Genomic DNA, 19,259 nt, shown 5'->3' with positions numbered 1-19,259 from the left:
AGGCAGAGAATACAGTTATAGGGTATGGGGGGGCTATATATACAGATTAAATTTTTTTAAATTACCATTAAAAATTTTATTTATTTTCATTTCATTTAAAAGGTAGAGAGAGAGAGAGAGAGAGACAGAGAGAGACAGAGATCTTCCATCTGTTGGATCATTCTCTAAATGCCTGCAACAGCCAGGACTAGGTGAGGCTAAAGGCAAGAGCCAAGAACTCCATCCAGGTATCCCACACAGGCAGTAGGGATCCAAGTAATTAAGCCATTATTGCTGCCTCCCAGGGTGCCCATGAGCATGAAGCTGGATCAAAAACTGAGTAGCCGGGACATGTCAGTGTCCCAAGCAGCAACTTAACTGCTGCATCAATGCTTGCCCCTATATTGTTTTTTTAAAAGATTAACAATATATGTAAATAGTTGCTCAGCACATTCTATGAGAAACAGAACTTTTAAAAATATTTTTTAAAAAAGAAAACTAGGGTAAAAAGTCACTAAGTTCTTACAAAAAAATCTACATTCTGTTTTAAAAAGTTATGTTCCCTTTCAATTTTGTATAAGCTTCTGGAGCCCATTTTCAATTTTCAGAGTCTATTTAAAATATTAAAGAATTTAACAATGGAGACAATCATTCTATAATTTTCCTGTAGGCTCTGATCATGATCGTTAACACTGGCTGTGTGACTTAAACCTGCATTTTGCATAAAGGGTCACTACAGTAAAATGATTAAAAGAATGGGATATCAGACAGCATACAAAAAGTCATTAAAACAAGCACAATTAACAAAAGCAACAAGAACAAAATCACATACGCTTCCAGTTCCTGTTTCATCTTTGTGAATTCTTCCTTTGTCATTGAACCTTCTCCTTCTCCAAGTTTTTGTAGTTTTTCCCGTGAAGCATCAAAATCAGGTCTTGGTGGCGCTGGTGGGATCTACAATAGAACCAAAGCACTAATTTTAAGGGACATTCATGTCTTGCAACATTGTGCTACTGTCACCATCAAAGAATGGGAAAGTTAAATGTATCCTCAATGTACTGGGCACCAGGAAACCAACTTCATATGAGAGAAATGAACCAATTCCAGGCATTAAGACTGAGGTAGAAATACCGCATAGGAAGAAATACAGCATAGCACTACTTTCTGGTACTAGAACAGTAGTTCTTGAAATTCAGTCTGTAGACTCCTACATAGCAACCTAGAGTCCTTAAATTCGTATGTGCACCAAGCTCTATGAATATGTATAACAAACATGTATACCACTTTTCAAAAGTATGTAAAGGATAGGATTAAATACAAATTAAAAAAAATTTTTTTTTAAATTTTTTTGACAGGCAGAGTGGACAGTGAGAGAGAGAGACAGAGAGAAAGGTCTTCCTTTGCCGTTGGTTCACCCTCCAATGGCCGCCGCGGCTGGCGTGCTGCGGCCGGCGCACCGCGCTGATCCGATGGCAGGAGCCAGGTACTTCTCCTGGTCTCCCATGGGGTGCAGGGCCCAAGCACTTGGGCCATCCTCCACTGCACTCCCTGGCCACAGCAGAGAGCTGGCCTCAAAGAGGGGCAACCAGGACAGAATCCGGCGCCCCAACCGGGACTAGAACCTGGTGTGCCGGCGCTGCAAGGCGGAGAATTAGCCTATTGAGCCACGGCGCTGGCCTTAAAATTTTTTTTAATTATAAAAATTATAATAGCTTTTTAAGTTTGAGAGGCAGAAACATGGCATACTACCATAGGCTGGTTCACTCCCCAGATGACCATAACATCTGGTACTGGGCTATGGCAGGTGCTCGGAATGCAAGCTAGGTCTCCCACATGGGTGGCAGGAACCAAATTACCTGAGTCATCAATGCTTCCTCCCAGAGTCTGCACTGACAGGACGCTGAAGCCAGGAATTGAACCCAGGTACTTGATATAGGATGCAGGCTTAACTGCCAGCTAAATCCAAGTTTCCTCATAGCGGAGTTACGCTAGTGTACTTTTTTAAAATTAATAAATACTAACAATAGAATGCAGTTTAAAAGGGTCCTGGATTACAGGAATGTATCAGAAGCAAAAGGAACTTCTTTAAAAACAGGAAAATAGCACCAGCATTGTGGCTTAGCAGATTAAACAGCTGCTCGTGATACTGTGTTGGCATCCTATATTGGAGCAACAGCTTCAATCCCAGCTATTCTGCTTCTGATCCAGTTTCCTGCTAATATGCCAAGGAAGGCAGTGGACAATAACCCAAGTACTTGGGTCCCTGCCACCCATGTGGGTGACCAGGATGGAGTTTCTGGCTCCTGGTTTTGGCATGGGCAGGCCCTGGCTGTGGCATCCATTTAGGTAGTGAGCCAGCAGATGGAAGATACCTCTCTCTCTCTCTCTCTCTCTCTGTCTCTGTCTCTGTCTCTCTTTCTCTCCCTGTCACTCTGCCTCTCAAATAAATAAATCATTTAAAACAAAAAGAGAAAATGGGACAGGTGTTTGGCCTAGTGGATGAGACACCTGCATCCCACGTCAGAGTGCCTGGGTTCCAGTCCCACACCACTTCTGATACCGGCTTCCTGCTAATGTGCACCATTAGCAGGGGGTAATGGTTCAAATGATGGGTCACTATCACACACATGAGGCACCTGGGTTGACTTCCAGGCTCCCAGCTGCAGCCTTGCCTTCCAATCCTGGCTGTTGCAGGCATCTGGGAAGTGAGTCAGCAGATGGGAGCTCTGTCTGTCTCCCAAATTAAAAAGAGTTAAATTTTCAAAGAAAACACTAAAGACAAGACACAAATTAATGACTAACTTTATTTTCTTCATTTATAGTCAGGGAGTAAATAATCACTTACCATACGTAAAAATGTAAGATCTAGAAAAGATACTTCAAGGGAAGGATATTTAAAAAAATTATTCAAGAAGGAAAGGCCTGCAAGCAAAAATTGTTAAGGGGGAAATGATGGAAAGTTAAAGAGGGCAGTACAGTAACAGGGAAAAAGTTAAAATAATAACTACAAGAAATGGGTTACACTAAGGAAATAAACAGAGTCAGAGATGATCAAATACCATTCAGCATACATTCACTGAGCATCTGCTAAGCACCAGGCACAACCCAAAACACTGGGCAGATAAAGATACTTAAGACCAATCTTAGGCCGGCACCGCAGCTCACCAGGCTAATTCTCTGCCTTGCAGCGCCGGCACACCGGGTTCTAGTCCCGGTCGGGGCACCAGATTCTGTCCTGGTTGCCCTTCCTCCAGGCCAGCTCTCTGCTGTGGCCTGGGAGTGCAGTGGAGGATGGCCCAAGTGCTTGGGCCCTGCACCCCATGGGAGACCAGGAGAAGTACCTGGCTCCTGCCATCGGATCAGCGCGGTGCACCGGCCACAGCACGCCAGCCACGGCGGCCATTGGAGGGTGAACCAACAGCAAAGGAAGACCTTTCTCTTTGTCTCTCTCTCTCTCTCTCTCTCACTGTCCACTCTGTCAAAAAAAAAAAAAAGACCAATCTTAGTCACTGAAGTCTTTAACCTATGAGAAAATAAAGCAGTAAAAAAGTATCATCAGACAAAATCGGGGTGGAGGGAGTATAAACAGAACGGGAAAAGAACACACTACTGATTATACACCAAAATCTGAGCTGTAGAAAGAAAAGGGGGGAGGTGGGCTGGCGCTGTGGGTGAGCCAGTAAAGCTGCTGCCTGCAGTGCTAGCATCCTATATGATCGCAGGTTCATGTCCTGGCTGCTCCACTTCTGATCCAGATCTTTGGCATGGCCTGGTAAAGTTGTAGAAGATGGCCAAAGTCTTTGGCCCTCTGCACCCACATGGGAGACCTGGAAGAGACTCCTGGCTCCTGGCTTCACAATGGCCCAGCTTTGGCCGTTGTGGCCATTTGGGGAGTGAGTCAGTGGAGGGAAAACCTCTCTCTCTCTCTCAGAAAAGGAAGGGCAAGTGTTGTGCCACAGCAGGTTAAATCGCCTGCGATGCCAGCATCCCATCTGAGTGTTGGTTTGAGGGAGAGGTGCTCCACTTCTGATCCAGTTCTCTGCCAGTGCACCTGGGAAGGCAACAGAAGATTGCCCAAATGCTTGGGCCCCTGCCACCCACGTGGGAAACTTGTTAGAAGCTCCTGGGTCCTGGCTTCGGTCTGGCCCAGCCTTGGCAGTTGCGGCCATCTGAAGTGTGAGCCAGCAGATGGAAAATCTGTCTTTCCCTCTCTCCCTGTAACTTTGCTTGTCAAGTAAGTAAATTAATCCAAGAAAGGAGAGGACAGGAGAGCAGAACAGAGAGGAAAGAAAGGAAAGGAAACAAATAACTGAAAAAAGGAGTAGGCAGCCACAAGAATGGAAACAGAATGAGGTCACAGTGATTTCAAGGAAACCAAACACAATTAAATTTTAGAAATCTGAACATAGAGGTCAGCGGTGTGGTGCAGTAGGCCCATATGGATGCTGATTCATGTCCTGGCTGCTCCTCTTCTAATCCAGGTCTCTGTTATGGCCTGGGAAAGCAGTGGAAGATGGCCCAAGTCCTTGGGACCCTGCACCCACATGGGAGATCCAGAAGAAGCTTCTGGCTCTTGGCTTTGGATCAGCCTAGCTCTGGCCATTGTGGCCATTTGTGGAGTGAACCAGCAGATAGAAGACCTCTCTCTCTGTCTCTCCCTTTCTCCATCTGTAATTCTATCTCTCAAATAAATGAACACAATCTTTAAAAAAGAAATCAGCATGGTCAACAGCTGATGTAGGATAATCATCTATTCTTAATTACAGTATCTGAAGCATATTTATATTAGATAACCTCTTAAGGTCCTTAATTCCTTAAAACAAGCCTGTTTTAATTCTAACAGTAAGAATTTCAGTTTATATAAGGGAGCACAACATATCCACAGACTCAAACATGACAAATTAAGATAAAAAGTGATAGTCAAATATATTGGCATTTTGAATCATCTTACCAGCTCATTAAAAACACTCAAAGATTTCAACACATTAGAGTATGTAAAACATTACCAGAAAATGAGTTTAAAACGAAACCTCAAAACTTACTATGTAACCTGCGTAGTCTTCATTTTCAACGAAGGAATCATGAAGCCAAATAAATTCCTCATGTTGTCGAACAACAGAAAACTCATTCTGCTTAAAATTTGGCAACGAGCTCTGCAAAGATATGCTCTTAAGTAAAAGTCAAAATTACACTAAGAAGCTTTTAATAACCAATTTATATCTCAGCATTTTTGTAAAATAGTCTTACACAAAAGACTATCATTGCCTTTAAACTCTAATATAAAAACCCTAAGATACCCAAGCAAAATTATCCTCAGATCTCTATAAAAACTGATTGAGAGGCATTTATTAGATAGTACTGCCAGTACTTAAAAGTTATCCTATTAATAATATACATCAGCATTGTGGTACAACTGCAGTGCTGACATTCCACATGGACACTAGCTCAAGTTCTGGCTGCTCCTCTTTCCAACCAGCTCCCTGCTAACTCGCCTAGGAAAGCAACAGACGACAGCTCAAGTACTTGGGCTCCTGCCAACCACGTGGCAGACCTGGATGGAGTTCCCGGCTCCTGGCTTCAGCCTGGCCCAGCTCCAGCCATTGCAGTCATCTGAGGAGTAACTGAGAGGATGGGAGATCTCTGTTTCTAACTTTGCCTTTCAAATAAATATTTAAAAAATTTTTTTTTGAAAAGCATAGTTACAGAGAGGCAGAGAGAGAGAGAGAGATAAGCCTCCTATCTGCTGGTTCACTCCCCAAATGGCCGCAATGGCTAGAGCAGGGCCAATCCGAAGTCAAAGGCCAAGGCTTCTTTCAGGTCTCCCACCCAGGTGCAGGGGCCCAAGGACTTGAGCCATCATCTACTGCTTTCCCAGGAACACAGCAGAGAGCTGGATCAGAAGTGGAGCAGCCAGGACGAACTGGCACCCATATGGGATGCCAGCACTGTAGGCAGCAGCTTTACCAGCCATACCACAACACTGGCCCCATAAATAAATCTTAAAAAAGAAAAAAAAAATCAAACTCAACCATTCAAACCTAGGAAAATTTATTTGCAATCCAAAAATGTACCCAAGAGCTGAAATCTAATAAGGTAATTTGTAAATCAATAATTTGACTAATTGGGGCTGAGTTCTAGACTCCTGCCTTTGGCCTGGCCCAGCCTTGGCTGTAACAGCCATTTGGGAGAGAACAAGCAGATGGAAAATCTCTTTACCTGTATCTCCCTCTCTCTCACTCTGCTTTTCAAAAATTTGAGGGAGAAGTGGGCAAAGCCGCCACCTGTGTGCCCACTTCCCATATGGACACCGGTTCAAGTCCCAGCTGCTCCACTTCCAATCCAGCTTCCTGATGGTGCACCTGAGATAGCCCAAACCCTGGGCTCCTGCCACACCTATGTAGGAGACCCAGAGGAAGCTCCTGACTTCTGGCTTCGAATTGGCCCAGCTCTAGCCATTGCGACCATTTGGGTAATGGACCAACAGATGGAAGATCTGTCTCTGCCATTCTCTCTCTCTTTCAAATAAATAAACCTTTAAAAAATAATAATAATTGACTAACTGAAAGAATGTAACAAAACTGAATGTTACAGTAGAACATATTAACAAAAATCTAGAGAACATTAAATTTACATTATGTCTAGGTTCCATGAATTATTAAAAGGTTAATCTTAAAGTACATTTTCCTAAAATATTTTGTTAAAATAGCAACGAACTATAAACTAGAGTACTGTTTTTTTCCTATTATGTTCAAAACTCAAGTTCCCAGGCTGGTGTTGTGGTGTAATAGGTTAAGCTGCTACCTACAACACCAGCATCCCACATGGGCACTGATTTGAGTCCCAGCCGCTCCACTTCATATCCAGCTCCCTGCTCATGAACCTGGGAAAGCAGCGGAAAATGGCCCAAGTCCTTGGGCCCCTTCTCCCATGTGGCAGACCCAGACGAAGCTTCTAGCTCCTGGCTTCAGCCTGGCTGTTGCACCCATTTGGGGAGTGAACCAGCAGACGGAAAATCTCTCTCTGCACTTCCCTCTCTCAATCTGTAACTCTGCCTTTCAAATAAATAAAATAAATCTTCAAAAAAGGTCAAGTTCCAGTCAACATAATTCTATACTTAATATTAGCACAATAAATACTTAAATAATACAAACTGCAAAAACCACATTTACCTTTGTATGCACAGTGAATTTGACTTTATCTCTCTCACTAAGGGCATCGGAAATGTCCACCTGCAGGGCAGCATCACTTTGAAGATCTACATTTATTGCTTTAAGCTAGAAAAAGAAAATAATATTCCAGTTAAAGTTCTGTATACTTTTACATAACTTCATTCTTCTCCCAGACAAAAATAAAATGCAAAAATAACAAAAGGAATCTTTTTAAAAAGATTTTATTATTATTTATTTATTTGAGAGGGAAAGTCTTCCATCTGCTGGTTCACACTCCAAATGGCCACAATGGCTGGAGCTTGGGCAATTCCAAGCCAGCTTTTTCCAGGTCTCTCACACAAGTGCAGGGACCTAGCACTTGGGCCATCTTCCACTGCTTTTCCAAGCCATAAGCAGAGATCTGGATAGTAGGAGGAGCAGCCAGGACACAACTGGCACCCTTATGGGATGCTGGCACCGCAGGCAGAAGCTTAGCCTACTATGCTACAGCACTGGCCCCGAAAAATACTATCATAAAATAGTCAATGAATGACTGTAGGTGCCAGCGTTGTGGTATTGCAGGTTAAACCACCACTTGTGCAATGCTGGCATACCATAACATGGTGCTATTTTGAGTCCCACTACTCTGCTTCCAATCCAGTGTCTTGCTAATGCTCCTGGGAAGGCAGATGGCCCAAATACTTGGGTTCCTGGCTTCAAGGAGTGTACTAGTAGATGGAAGGTCGATGTCTCTCTTTCTGACACTCTGCCTTTCAAATGAATAAATACATAAATCCTTAAAAAAAAAAAAAAGGCACCACCAGCAATGCCAGCATCCCATATCAGAGCACCAGTCTGAACCCCGGGTACTTTGCTTCCTATCTAACTTCCTGTTAACATGTCTGAGAAGGCAGAGGAGGATGCTCCAAGTGCTTGGATCCCTGCCTTCCATGTGGGAAATGAGGATGCGGCTCCTGGCTCTTGGCTTTGGGCTGGCCCAACCCTAGCTGTGTAGCCATTTGAAGAGCGATAACCCAGCAGATGGAGAATCTCTATCTTTCAAATAAATAAATCTTTTTGAAAGATAATAAATAAAACCAACCATCTTACTATCTACCATCTACTCTTGCTCTTTCCCTTATGGTCTGCATTTTCTCTTCATTCTATGTCCAGCCCACGTACTCAATCACTAGACCTTGTTAATTCTCTCTCTTAAATATCCCTTTATTAACTTTCCTTCCTCTTCCACTACCTTAGTTCTACCTTCATTTCTCATCTGGACTGTTAATATAGCCTGTTAACTGGCTTGTTTTCTGAAATGCAACATCAACCAACCCACTCTCCAAATCAGAGTAATCTATGATGTTATCTCCATTGGTCCTGTCTTTCCCAGCTTAAAAATCCCCTAGTATTTCCCACTGCATGGAACTGTTGTCATTATGCACTCTGCATTCTATTTGTACTAGCCATTATCTTTGTAACTCCTGGTCTGGCAAAAACAGGCTCTAGAAGGAATCACATTACCTACATAAGCTATCCTCTCTGCTCCCTCTCCCCTGACAGCCTACAAAATTCCAAATCAACATTTAAGGCTTAGCTCATTTTGGTGATAGCATGCTGTTAACAGCCCACACCCTAGAGTCTGACTGCTCTGTTAGACAGCAGTTCCTACTAGCTGTATGACCTTGGGAAAGTTACTTAATCTCTTTAAACCTTAGTTTTTTTTTCAAAAGTAGGGACAGCAGCAGCTACTTTCTCGGGATTTCAGAATTGAGTTAATACATGGAAACAAGCAATTGCTGTGATAAGTGTGTTCACCATTACGTCTTCACTACTGCCCTTTACCCCAAGGTTGAACACACTCTCATACTCTCATGGGACTTTATCACAGGGGATTATAACTCCTTCACTACAATGTGATGATCCAGGCTATCCTCAGCCAACACAACACATTTTTATTCGAAATAACCATCAACAGAAGTGAAATGTGTTTAAGATAAATGCTGAATAGGCACAAAAGAAAATGTAATCATCTAGGTTAAGTCTTAAAAGTTCAATTTCAAGTGAAAGAAGAGGCAAAGAGGAAAAAAGCACTCCACAACACTGCAAACATTATAGTGCAGAAGTGGGGGTAGACATCTGGCCTAGCTGTTGGGACGCCCAAGTCTCCCAGCTCCAACTCCTGATTCCAGCTTCCTGCTAACGTGAACCCTGAGAGGCATGGTGATGGCCTGAGTGGGTCCTGTCACCCAGTTTTCTGGCTCCCAACTTTGGCTACTAGGCCATTGCAGGCATTTTGGAAATAAACCAGTAAATGACAGCTCTCTCTCAATAATTTAAAAAAGTACAAAGATGCTTAGGCAATTACAAGTAGAATAGGGTATGGGTGGGGTGAGCACATTGAGAAATGAAATCAGCCAGAAAGAGTTATAAACAGTGTAAAATGCTAGTCTGAAGAGTTTGGATCTTATTCTAAAAGAATGGGTCCAATTAAGTCCTTTTGACTGGTGGTGCCATATGATTTTGTCATTTCAGTTATATAAGTAATGTGAAAGTTGGGTTAAAAAGTTGAAGACAGTGATTAATGACAGACGAGGAAAAGGGAAATGTTGGTTAAAGGGTACAAATTCTGTTATGAATAAGTTCTGAAGAACTAATATATAGCAATGGTGGCTACATTTAATAATAAAATTTGCTGAGAATACATCTCAAATGTTTTCATACATATACAACCTAGGTAGAAATAAATAGCAAGGACTTATAACTGGGTAAACATTTCCCAGGTAAAATTAACTAACCTCAGTTGCTACACTGAGGATAAAGGATATGATTTAGAAGTTTCTTGTACAATTAAAAAAATGATGCCACTAATGAAGAAAAGGAATACAGAGGGAGGAGTGAGGTTAGGAGTCTAGGAAAAGGTGTAGTTACTCCATCTAAAGTAATTTTTTAAATAAATGTATTTAGATTGAAATCAAATGATAAAATTATGCCATCACTCTGGCATGCACTGCTCTTATTTAAAAAACACACTGGAGCAAAATGTGTCCAATTCAAAGGGTTCATTTGAGGGCAGAAATTACAGTGCACTAGATTAAACCACTGCTTGGAACGCCCACATCCCAAACTGGAGGGCCAGTTTGAGCACTAGCCCCTCTGTTTCCAACCCAGCTTCTTGCTACTGTATCCTTGGAGGCAGCAGATGATGGCTCAGGTGGTTGGCTCCTGTCTCCTGCAGATGAGTACTGGATGGGGTTCCAGGACCCAGGCTCAGCCTGGCCCACACCTAACTGTTGTAGGCACTTGGGGAGTGAACAAAAGAATGGGAGATCTCTCTCTTAAGTAGATCAAAATAAACAATTTTTAAAAGGGTCCATTTACTAAATAATATGCTACTTTCATTTGTGGGCGAACCTATTATGTAGAGGTGGGGCTTAAGAGATCAAAAGATGGCCAATATCAACACTGTATAGTCTTTTTTTTTTTTTTTTTTTTGACAGGCAGAGTGGACAGTGAGAGAGAGAGACAGAGAGAAAGGTCTTCCTTTGCCCTTGGTTCACCCTCCAATGGCTGCCGCGGCTGGCGCGCTGAGGCCAGCGCACCGTTCTGATCCGATGGCAGGAGCCAGGTACTTCTCCTGGTCTCCCATGGGGTGCAGGGCCCAAGCACTTGGGCCATCCTCCACTGCACTCCCAGGCCACAGCAGAGAGCTGGCCTGGAAGAGGGGCAACCGGGACAGAATCTGGTGCCCCGACCGGGACTAGAACCTGGTGTGCCGGCGCCGCAAGGCGGAGGATTAGCCTAGTGAGCCACGGCGCCGGCCAACACTGTATATTCTTAAAAGTCTGCCTTTTTAGTTTCTCACCAAACAGTATTTTCTTAGGGCTTGAGGATTCTGTTATGATTCAAACATCACAATGAAAATTTAACACTGGTAAAATATTTATTTAAAACTACTGACTTTAATTTTGCTTAATTGCTGCTTTATGTGAAATGTTTATTGCTTCTGATCGTATGATGTCCCCTTTGCAATTTCTATCAAATATGCACTTTATGCTTTTCTCTATCATGAATTCCTTTCTTTAAAAAAAAAAAAAGATTTTATTTATTTATTTGAGAGGTAGAGTTATAGACAGTGAGAGGGAGAAACAAATGGCTGCAACGGCCAGAGCTGTGTCATTCTGAAGCCAGGAGCCAGGAGCCTTTTCCTGGTCTCCCATGTGCGTGCAAGGGCCCAAGGACTTGGAAGACACATCTCTCTCTATCTCTCTCTGCCTCTGCCTCTCTGTAACTGCTGTTCAAATAAATAAATAAATATTAAAAAAAAAAAAAACTAAGAGTGCAACGCTTAAAAGTTCTAATTATGGCCATCTATTTCTATGACAACATATCCATCATAGCTAAGTTATATCCATATAAGTTAAACTTAAAACAGACCAGAGAGCTCTGTTCCTGAAATGAAGAAATAGCAGAATGGCCGGCACCACGGCTCACTAGGTTAATCCTCCGCCTTGCGGCGCCGGCACACCGGGTTCTACTCCTGGTCGGGGTGCCGGATTCTGTCCTAGTTGCCCCTCTTCCAGGCCTGCCCTCTGCTGTGGCCAGGGAGTGCAGTGGAGAATGGCCCAAGTGCTTGGGCCCTGCATCCCATGGGAGACCAGGAGAAGTACCTGGCTCCTGCCATAAAATCAGCGCAGTGCACCGGCTGCAGCGCGCCGGCCACGGCGGCCATTGGAGGGTGAACCAAGGGCAAAGGAAGACCTTTCTCTCTGTCTCTCTCTCTCACTTCCGCTCTGCCTGTCAAAAAAAAAAAAAAAAAAAAAATTGCAGAATAACTCCTTAAAGCAATAATCAAACCTCACTGTACAACAGTGGTTATTAAAGTAGCATGATGGAAGATCGATCACTCCTCTCTGTAACTCTGTCTTTCAAATAAATAAATAAATTTTTTTAAAAGTATAATTAAAAGAAAAGTGATGCTTGTTAAAAATGCAGTTATCTGCAATTCTCTCCATCCCAAGAGACTATGATTTAGTAGCAAGGGTGTGGGCCCCAGAAACTTTTCTTTCCTCCAACACCCCAGGTAATTCTGATGCAAGTATTTCAAGGCCACTTTGGGAAACACATACACACACTTGCTCTGATGTCAGAAAAATACTTCAGGGGTCAGCACTGTGGCGTAGCAGTTTAAGCAGCTGACTGCAACGCCAGCATCCTCTGTGGGCGCCAGTTCGAGTCCTGCCTGCTCCACTTCCAATCCAGCCCCCTGCTAATGTGCCTGGAAAAGCAACAGAAGATGGCACAATCCTGCCCCGTATATGGGAGACCCAGATGAAGCTCCTGGCTTCAGGCTTCAGCCTGGCCTAGCCCTAGCCATTGTAGCCATTTGGGGAGTGAACCAACAGGCAGCAGGTAGATTTCTCATTCTCTGGCTCTCCCTCTCTAACTCTGCCTTCCAAATAAATCTTTAAAAAAAAAAAAGAATAGAAAGAAAAAGAAAAGCAGTTTAAAGTCCACCTTTCCCACTCATTGCTATGTGGCCTCTAAGGTTTGGATTTCTCATATGCATAAGGAGGACTTTGATGGGTCAGAAGATAAGAGAGAATAATGAAACATTGCTTACACAGTGCCTAAAACAATGCCCAAAACAGTGTGCAGGTAAAATTATTATTGTGACTCATCCAACTCCACAAGACAAAAATAAGGATGAACTAGATATGTGTATGTATTTATGATGACCTTTTTTTTTTTTTTTAAATTATTTGACAGAGTTAGACATGAGAGAGAGAGACAGAGAGAAAGATCTTCCCTCCGTTGGTTCACCCCCTAAATGGCTGCCACGGCCAGAACTACGCCAATCCAAAGCCAGGAGCCAGGTGCTTCCTCCTGGTCTCCCATACGGGTTCAGGGGCCCAAGCACCTGGGCCATCCTCCATTGCCTTCCCGGGCCATAGCAGAGAGCCAGACCGGAACAAGAACAACCAGGACTAGAACCCGGTGCCCATATGGGACACAGGCAGAGGATTTACCAAGTGAGCTATGGCACCGGCTCCCACGATGACCTTATAAAAGCCTTCAAATTCATTATTATTTTCCATTTTCACATTAAAATTTTCATATACACAGTTCTACCAGAATTTATGGTCAGGCATATTCTTTATCTGCCTTTCCATTTAATTTTGTAATACACAAAAATGTTTCTAGACACATAAGTGCCTCCCTCTCCATAAGCAAGTCTTACCAAAGGCATAAAACCATGAATACAAATATTCACCAGAACATACCCTACTTTTCACATCACCAGTGTAAATATTCAACAACTTAATACTTTAACTGAACACTAGTTAGATTTAATACAAAGCAAATACTGTTTGCTTTTCCTGGTAGATCAGAAAAATAAAACACAAAGTCATTATCTTAAAAAAAAAGCCAAATTCGGCAGGTGCCATGGGTCTCTTGGCTAATCCTCCACCTGCGGCGCCAGTACCCCGGGTTCTAGTCCTGGTTGCTCATCTTCCAGTCCAGCTCTCCACTATGGCCCAGGAGGGCAGCGGAGGATGGTCCCTGCACCCGCATAGGAGACCGGGAGGAAGTACCCGGCTCCTGGCTTCAGATCCACGCAGCGCCAGCTGTAGAGGCCATTAGGGAAGTGAATCAATGGAATGAAGACCTCTCTCTCTCACTGTCTATAACTCTCTCTATATATCTCTCTCACTGTCTAACTCTGCCTGGCAAAAAACAAAAACAAAAACAAAAAACTGATTTATGCAGCATCTCTGCTCTTTAAACTTTGATAGAGCTCATCTCTTACTACAAACAGCACCATTATCCCACAATATTTTATCACCTACCAAAAATCCACTAGAAGATGCACCTCTCACATTATCTAAGACAGATAAGTAAAAGCAAAACAGAAAGCTAAAGTATAGCCGCTAAATGTGAAGCAATCACGAGACTGTGGGGTAGCACTTATCGTATATCAATATTTTCAAGTGCTCACTTGTACAAGGCACCAGACTTCAGACAAGGCAAGTGGGGGGGGGGGGGCTGAAAGAGAAGAGGAAGGAGAGGGAACACAGCAGGAATGCCCTTTCTCACGTGGAGTACAACCTACCTCCAAAAGGCCAAGGGTAGAATGGTGATTACTAAGGCCTAGGAGGTGAGGGAAAAGGAGAATGTTGGTCAAAGGGGACAATCTCTCAGTTATAAGCTAAGTTCTGAAGAGCTACCATACAGCATGGCAACTACGCTGGCTAACTATGTACTGTATATATGAAATTTGCTGACAGTAGGTCTCAAGGGTTTCCCTACACAAAACTAGGAACTAGGTAAGGTGATGGATATGTTAGCTTGATTGTGGTAGTCAGTTCACAACGTACGCATAGTACCAGTTACATACCTTAAAAACATACATTATTACTTGTCAGTTACATCCCAATAAAGCTAGGAGGGGGAAATACAAAATTAACAGACCCTACACTACAAAACATGTGTTTTGTTTTTCTTTCTTTCTTTTCTTTTTTTTTTTTTTTTTTTTTTTTATCTTGGGAAAAGTAAAGGTACTGTAGCCTACAAGCTCTTTTGCAAAATCTGGTAGGACACTGGAGAAGAGTTCGGATTCGGCGACTGCAGAAAATCATTGCAAAGGGGGTAATTTAGAATAAGCTCCTACTCTGTTATGCGAGAGAGGTAAGAGAGGGTAGGAGAGGGTTTGAGAGGTCTACACTGGCAGAAAACCGAGGATACCGCCAGGAAGGTGTGAGAAGTGGTTTTCGTGGTCCCAAGTGGCCAGGGTGGGGGCGTTCCAGCTCCGGTCGCCACCCGCACGTCCCCTGCTCCCTGCCCTGGGCGGGGAAGAAGGGCCACAGGAGGGTTCGAGCCCGGTTAGGGGACAAGAAAGAGGCCGCGGCCCCCCGGGAGGAAGGGCTGCAGGAGGGCGGGGCGCGGTGCGGCGAGGAACCCGAGAGGAGGACTCTGGGCAGGGGGTGCAGCGCGGCCGGGGACCCCTCCCCACACCACACCCGGGGGGCCTAGACAGAGGAGGAAAGGTTCCGCGAAGAGAGGAGGAGGCAAAACTTACTCCGCGGTCTTCCTCAGAGAGGAAGTCGGGGCCGTCGTCCAGGCCTTCCTGCTGGGTCGGCAGGTCCGGCGCGCCGGGGGAGAGGGTGGGATGGGGGAGACACAAAGGGAGACATTAGTGCCAGTCCGGCGCGGTCCCCGCGCCCGCCCCGCGCCCGCCGCCCCCACCGCGCGCCCGGGGCTCCGCGCCGCGGAGAACACCCACCATCATGGCTGCTCCGAGGCGAGGGCCAGCGCAGGCGCGCACTGCACCGCCAGCCGAAGGCAGCCGGCGGCAGCGGCGGGGCGGGGCCGGCGGGGCGGGGCCCCGGAGCAGCCCCGCCCCCGCCCCGCCGCCAGAGGCCGGGGTCCCGGAGCGGAGGAGGGGCGTGAGCGCCGGTGTACAAGGTCGACCGGCTCCGGCCCGGGAGAGTCCTGACCTAGGTGGCTGAGGTTAGCTCATAGCTGGCCGGCCCTGGCCGTTCGGCCACCTGGGGAGCTGTCCAGTTCCCTTGCCTTGAGGGCTCCAGCAAGAAACCATGCCCTCGCCCTCCGGAAGCCACAATAAATCATCTAGTCTTTGTGTTGAGCCACACGATAATTAATCACAATTAATACCGTTTTACCTATGGAAGTTGCGGGAACCAAGGACCTTTACACAGTGAGCAGTCAGGGGCTGTAATCAAGCTTTTACTGCGGGCGAGGTAATAAGTACCTCAGGGTTTGGGGCGCTAATGAGTGAGCACTATAAAAACGAGCTGTTCTCCTTACAAGAGCGTTCCTTTCCTTTTTACCAAGAAATTTCCCCAGGCCTTCTCTGTCGGATGGCTCCACACAGGCATCTGCAGGCACTTCAGACAAGATGAAATCATTCCGAATCCCTGCCCCGCCTCGCCTGCTACACACACAATCCCCGTGCTTCCAGTCAGTTCATGACATCAGCTTCTTCCAGTGTGCAAGCCGGAAACCTCAGTGCTGTTCAGACCTCTCCTCTTCCTCGTTCCCCACACTCCTACGATGGATTCTCTTCTTAACCTTTTGCATTGATCCCATTTTCCCTGCTTTCCACATTAATTACTGTTGGCATTCTTGTCTGGAGCTTTGCAATACTCTCCTAACTTCTTATTTCCCAAATCTTTCTCCTCCATCCTACACGCTGCTGCCAATATTCCATTTCACAGGCAATGATTATGCTACTACTTGTTCAATGATCTTTCCAAGTCTCCATTTCACAAGGGGGCCTACTCAGCCAGCAATGTTTTTAAGATTTCTTTTTATTTAATCAAAAGGCAGAGTGACAGAAAGAGAGAGGGAGAGCTAGATCTCCCATCTGCTGGTTCACTACCCAAATGGCCTCATGGCCAGGGCTGGGCCAGGTCAAACCAAGGAGCCAGGAGCTTCATCCTGATCTCCCACATGGATGGAAAGGGCCCAAGCATTTGGGCCATCTGCTGCTGCTTTTCCCAGGCATTAACAGGGAGTTGGATTGGAAATGGAGCAGTCAGGACACAAACCAGTGCCCATATGGGATACCAGCATCACAGGTGGTGTCTTTACCCACTGGGCCACAATGCCAGCCCCTAAGCCAAGAATTTGAGGCCCTCTGCATTTGAATCTCTCCTTTTGCCAGGCGCTCCAGCCTGTCTTATTGAATTGAAGTCCTCAAAACTACCACATAAGTATTAAATTTACTAATATTTCCATGAGACAGGCTTGTGGCTTTCATTTTGTATGTAAGGAAAACTGACGCATGGAGAGATTAAGAAACTGTCCCAACAAAGGTTACGGTCTAATATGATAGGGAGGGGGAACTTTAGTTTTTGTCTTTTGTCTCTTGTTTTCCAGGGCATTGTAATGATTACAAAAGTAGTCTTTCTCACTAGGAGTCATGAGGCCTCATGTGGTGCTTGTGCAGAATGAAATGTCAGGAGGAATGTTCTAATAATTCATTACTAATAAAAAAAAAAGTGCCAATATGGGACTGACATTGTAGTGCAGCTGGTTAAGCTGCCACTCACAATGCTGGCATCCCATGGGGAGTGCTGGTTTGTGTCACCTCCCCCTGTCCCCCAGCACTAATGGGCCTGGGTAGGAAGCAGAAAATGGCCCAGCAGTACTTGAACCCCTATCACCACAAGGGAAACCCAGATGGAGTTCCTGGCTCCTGGCTTCAGCCTGGCCCAGCCCAAAACAAACAAACAAACGAAGATCCAGTCCTGTTCAGATATATGTTCTCTCATTTTTTATCATATACCATTATTTAACTGGAAGATCTAGGCCCTACAGAAGAAGGACTAATAAGAGTGTAAATCTTGGGCAGGTGTTTGGAGTGGCAAAGTAAGCTACTTCTTGAGACACCCACATCTCGTATCAGAGTGCCTGGGGTGGAGTCTGCATCTTCTGTTCCAGCTTTCTGCCAATGCACCTGGGAGGCAGCAGGTGATGGTCCAAGTACTTGGGTTCCTCCATCCATATGGGAGACACAGATGGAGTTTCTGGCTTCTAGCTTTGGTGTGGCCTAGCCCCGGCTGTTGTGGGCATTTGGAGAATGAACCAGCCAATAGAAGATCTCAATGTCTCTATCGTTCCCATTTTCTCTGTCATTTCATCTTTTAAATAAATAACCAAATATCTAGGGTCGACATTGTGTATGGCGGTTAAAACCATCGCCTGTGATGGCAGCATCCCATATGGGCACCAGTTCCTGTCCTGGCTGCACCACTTCCAATCCAGCTCCCTGTTAATGGTCTGGAAAGCAGCAGAGGATGGTCCAAGTCCTTGGTCCCCTAACACTCATGGGAGACCTTGATGAAGTGCCTGGCTCCTGGCTTCATTCAGCCTGGCCCAGCCTGGGCCGTTGCACCCATCTAGGGAGTGAAGCAATGGATAGGATATCTCTCTGTCTCTCCCCCTCTCTCTGTAACTTTGCCTTTCAAATAAAATAAAAAATAAATCGTTTAAAAGATTATTCAGCAGAACTTGAAATATCATTTTCCTCTCTTTAAATTTTTAAACATTTGAGATGCAGAGAGAGAGCACACACAAGTATAAGAGCTCTCCCATCTGCTGATTTACTTCCTAAATGCTCCTGACCACAGTCCTGAGCCGAGAACACCATCCAGGTCTCTCCTGTGGGTGGCAGGGCCACAGCTACAAGTCTTTCTTTACAGCTCTTTGTAGCACTGTGCCTTTTGAACTGTAACATTTAATGTTAGTGTTATCTGTTAATGTTTTGTGTGGATGTTAGCTATATATCAATCATGTATTTTCAGTCTTATTTAAATATCCACAGGTTTAAAAATGTTTCATTGTGGATAGAATAGTGAATCGGTGCTCTTGGAAAGCAGTATAATACTATGCAGTCAGAAAGATATTTGTGTCTAATTCTAGGTATTTACCCCAAAGAAGCAAGGGAAACAAAAGTACATATACAAAGATGTCCATTGTGGTATGTGAATTGTATTTTAAGATTTATTTGTTTATTTGAAAGAGTTAGAGCCAGAGCGAGAGCAAGAGAGAGGCAGAGAGAAAGAGAGCTCTTGACTGACTACCAGATAACTGACCTTATATCTGATGGGTACATTTCCTATGTTGACAAATACAGCTTTTGTAATTTGTCATCACCAGACAAGCTCTGGATGCAATTTCAATTCAGTCTTAGAACTGAGCACTCTACGTGCCATGCTGAGCGAGGCCCTGCTGCTTTCAAAAACACCAAGTCATGTGGGACTGCTAACTGGTTTGTCAACATGCTCTCCAAGGCATGTGTTACACAGTGCTCTGCCAGATAGTAATTGATGTGTTGTTGTTTTTTCAAGGGAGAGGTCAGAAGTAAATTGAAAATGGTCTCCTCACACCCAAACACCACTAAAAGCAAGTAGTGATTGCCAGTGGCTGGGAGTGAGGGAAGTGCAGCAACTGCGAAAGGGCACGTGTTTTGGGGTGATCAAAGTGTTCCGGAATTAAATAGTGGTGATGGTTGCACAGCTTTTGAAGAAACTAAAAAACACTGAAATGTACACTTTAAAAGGGCGATGATGATGAATTGAATCTCACTTTAAAGACAAAAGACGG

At 44.7% G+C, this 19,259-nt stretch overlaps 1 protein-coding gene across 6 annotated transcripts in view; it reads right to left on the bottom strand.

Annotated features, from left to right (window-relative positions):
- Window positions 1-15,617, bottom strand: part of SNX6 (sorting nexin 6) — a 61,109-nt gene extending 45,492 nt beyond the window's left edge. Inside the window, exons 1-5 of one of the 6 annotated variants that reach the window (XM_008269489.4) lie at window positions 15,412-15,617; window positions 15,208-15,258; window positions 7,149-7,253; window positions 5,022-5,147; window positions 812-933 (exon numbers count right to left, since the gene is read on the bottom strand). In XM_008269489.4, the coding sequence (XP_008267711.2) occupies window positions 812-933; window positions 5,022-5,147; window positions 7,149-7,253; window positions 15,208-15,258; window positions 15,412-15,417 (410 nt within the window). In that variant the 5' untranslated portion in view covers window positions 15,418-15,617. The remainder of the gene's footprint in view (window positions 1-811; window positions 934-5,021; window positions 5,148-7,148; window positions 7,254-15,207; window positions 15,259-15,411) is intronic. The other 5 variants (XM_051822759.2, XM_070053757.1, XM_051822760.2 and 2 more) reach the window with 5 other exon arrangements.
- Between the last annotated feature and the right edge of the window lie 3,642 nt (window positions 15,618-19,259).

Source organism: Oryctolagus cuniculus, chromosome 12, assembly GCF_964237555.1.
Source record: "Oryctolagus cuniculus chromosome 12, mOryCun1.1, whole genome shotgun sequence".
NCBI classification, from domain to species: domain Eukaryota; kingdom Metazoa; phylum Chordata; class Mammalia; order Lagomorpha; family Leporidae; genus Oryctolagus; species Oryctolagus cuniculus.
The sequence above is the reverse complement of the archived record's forward strand: the minus strand, read 5'-3'. Positions and strand labels throughout refer to the sequence as shown.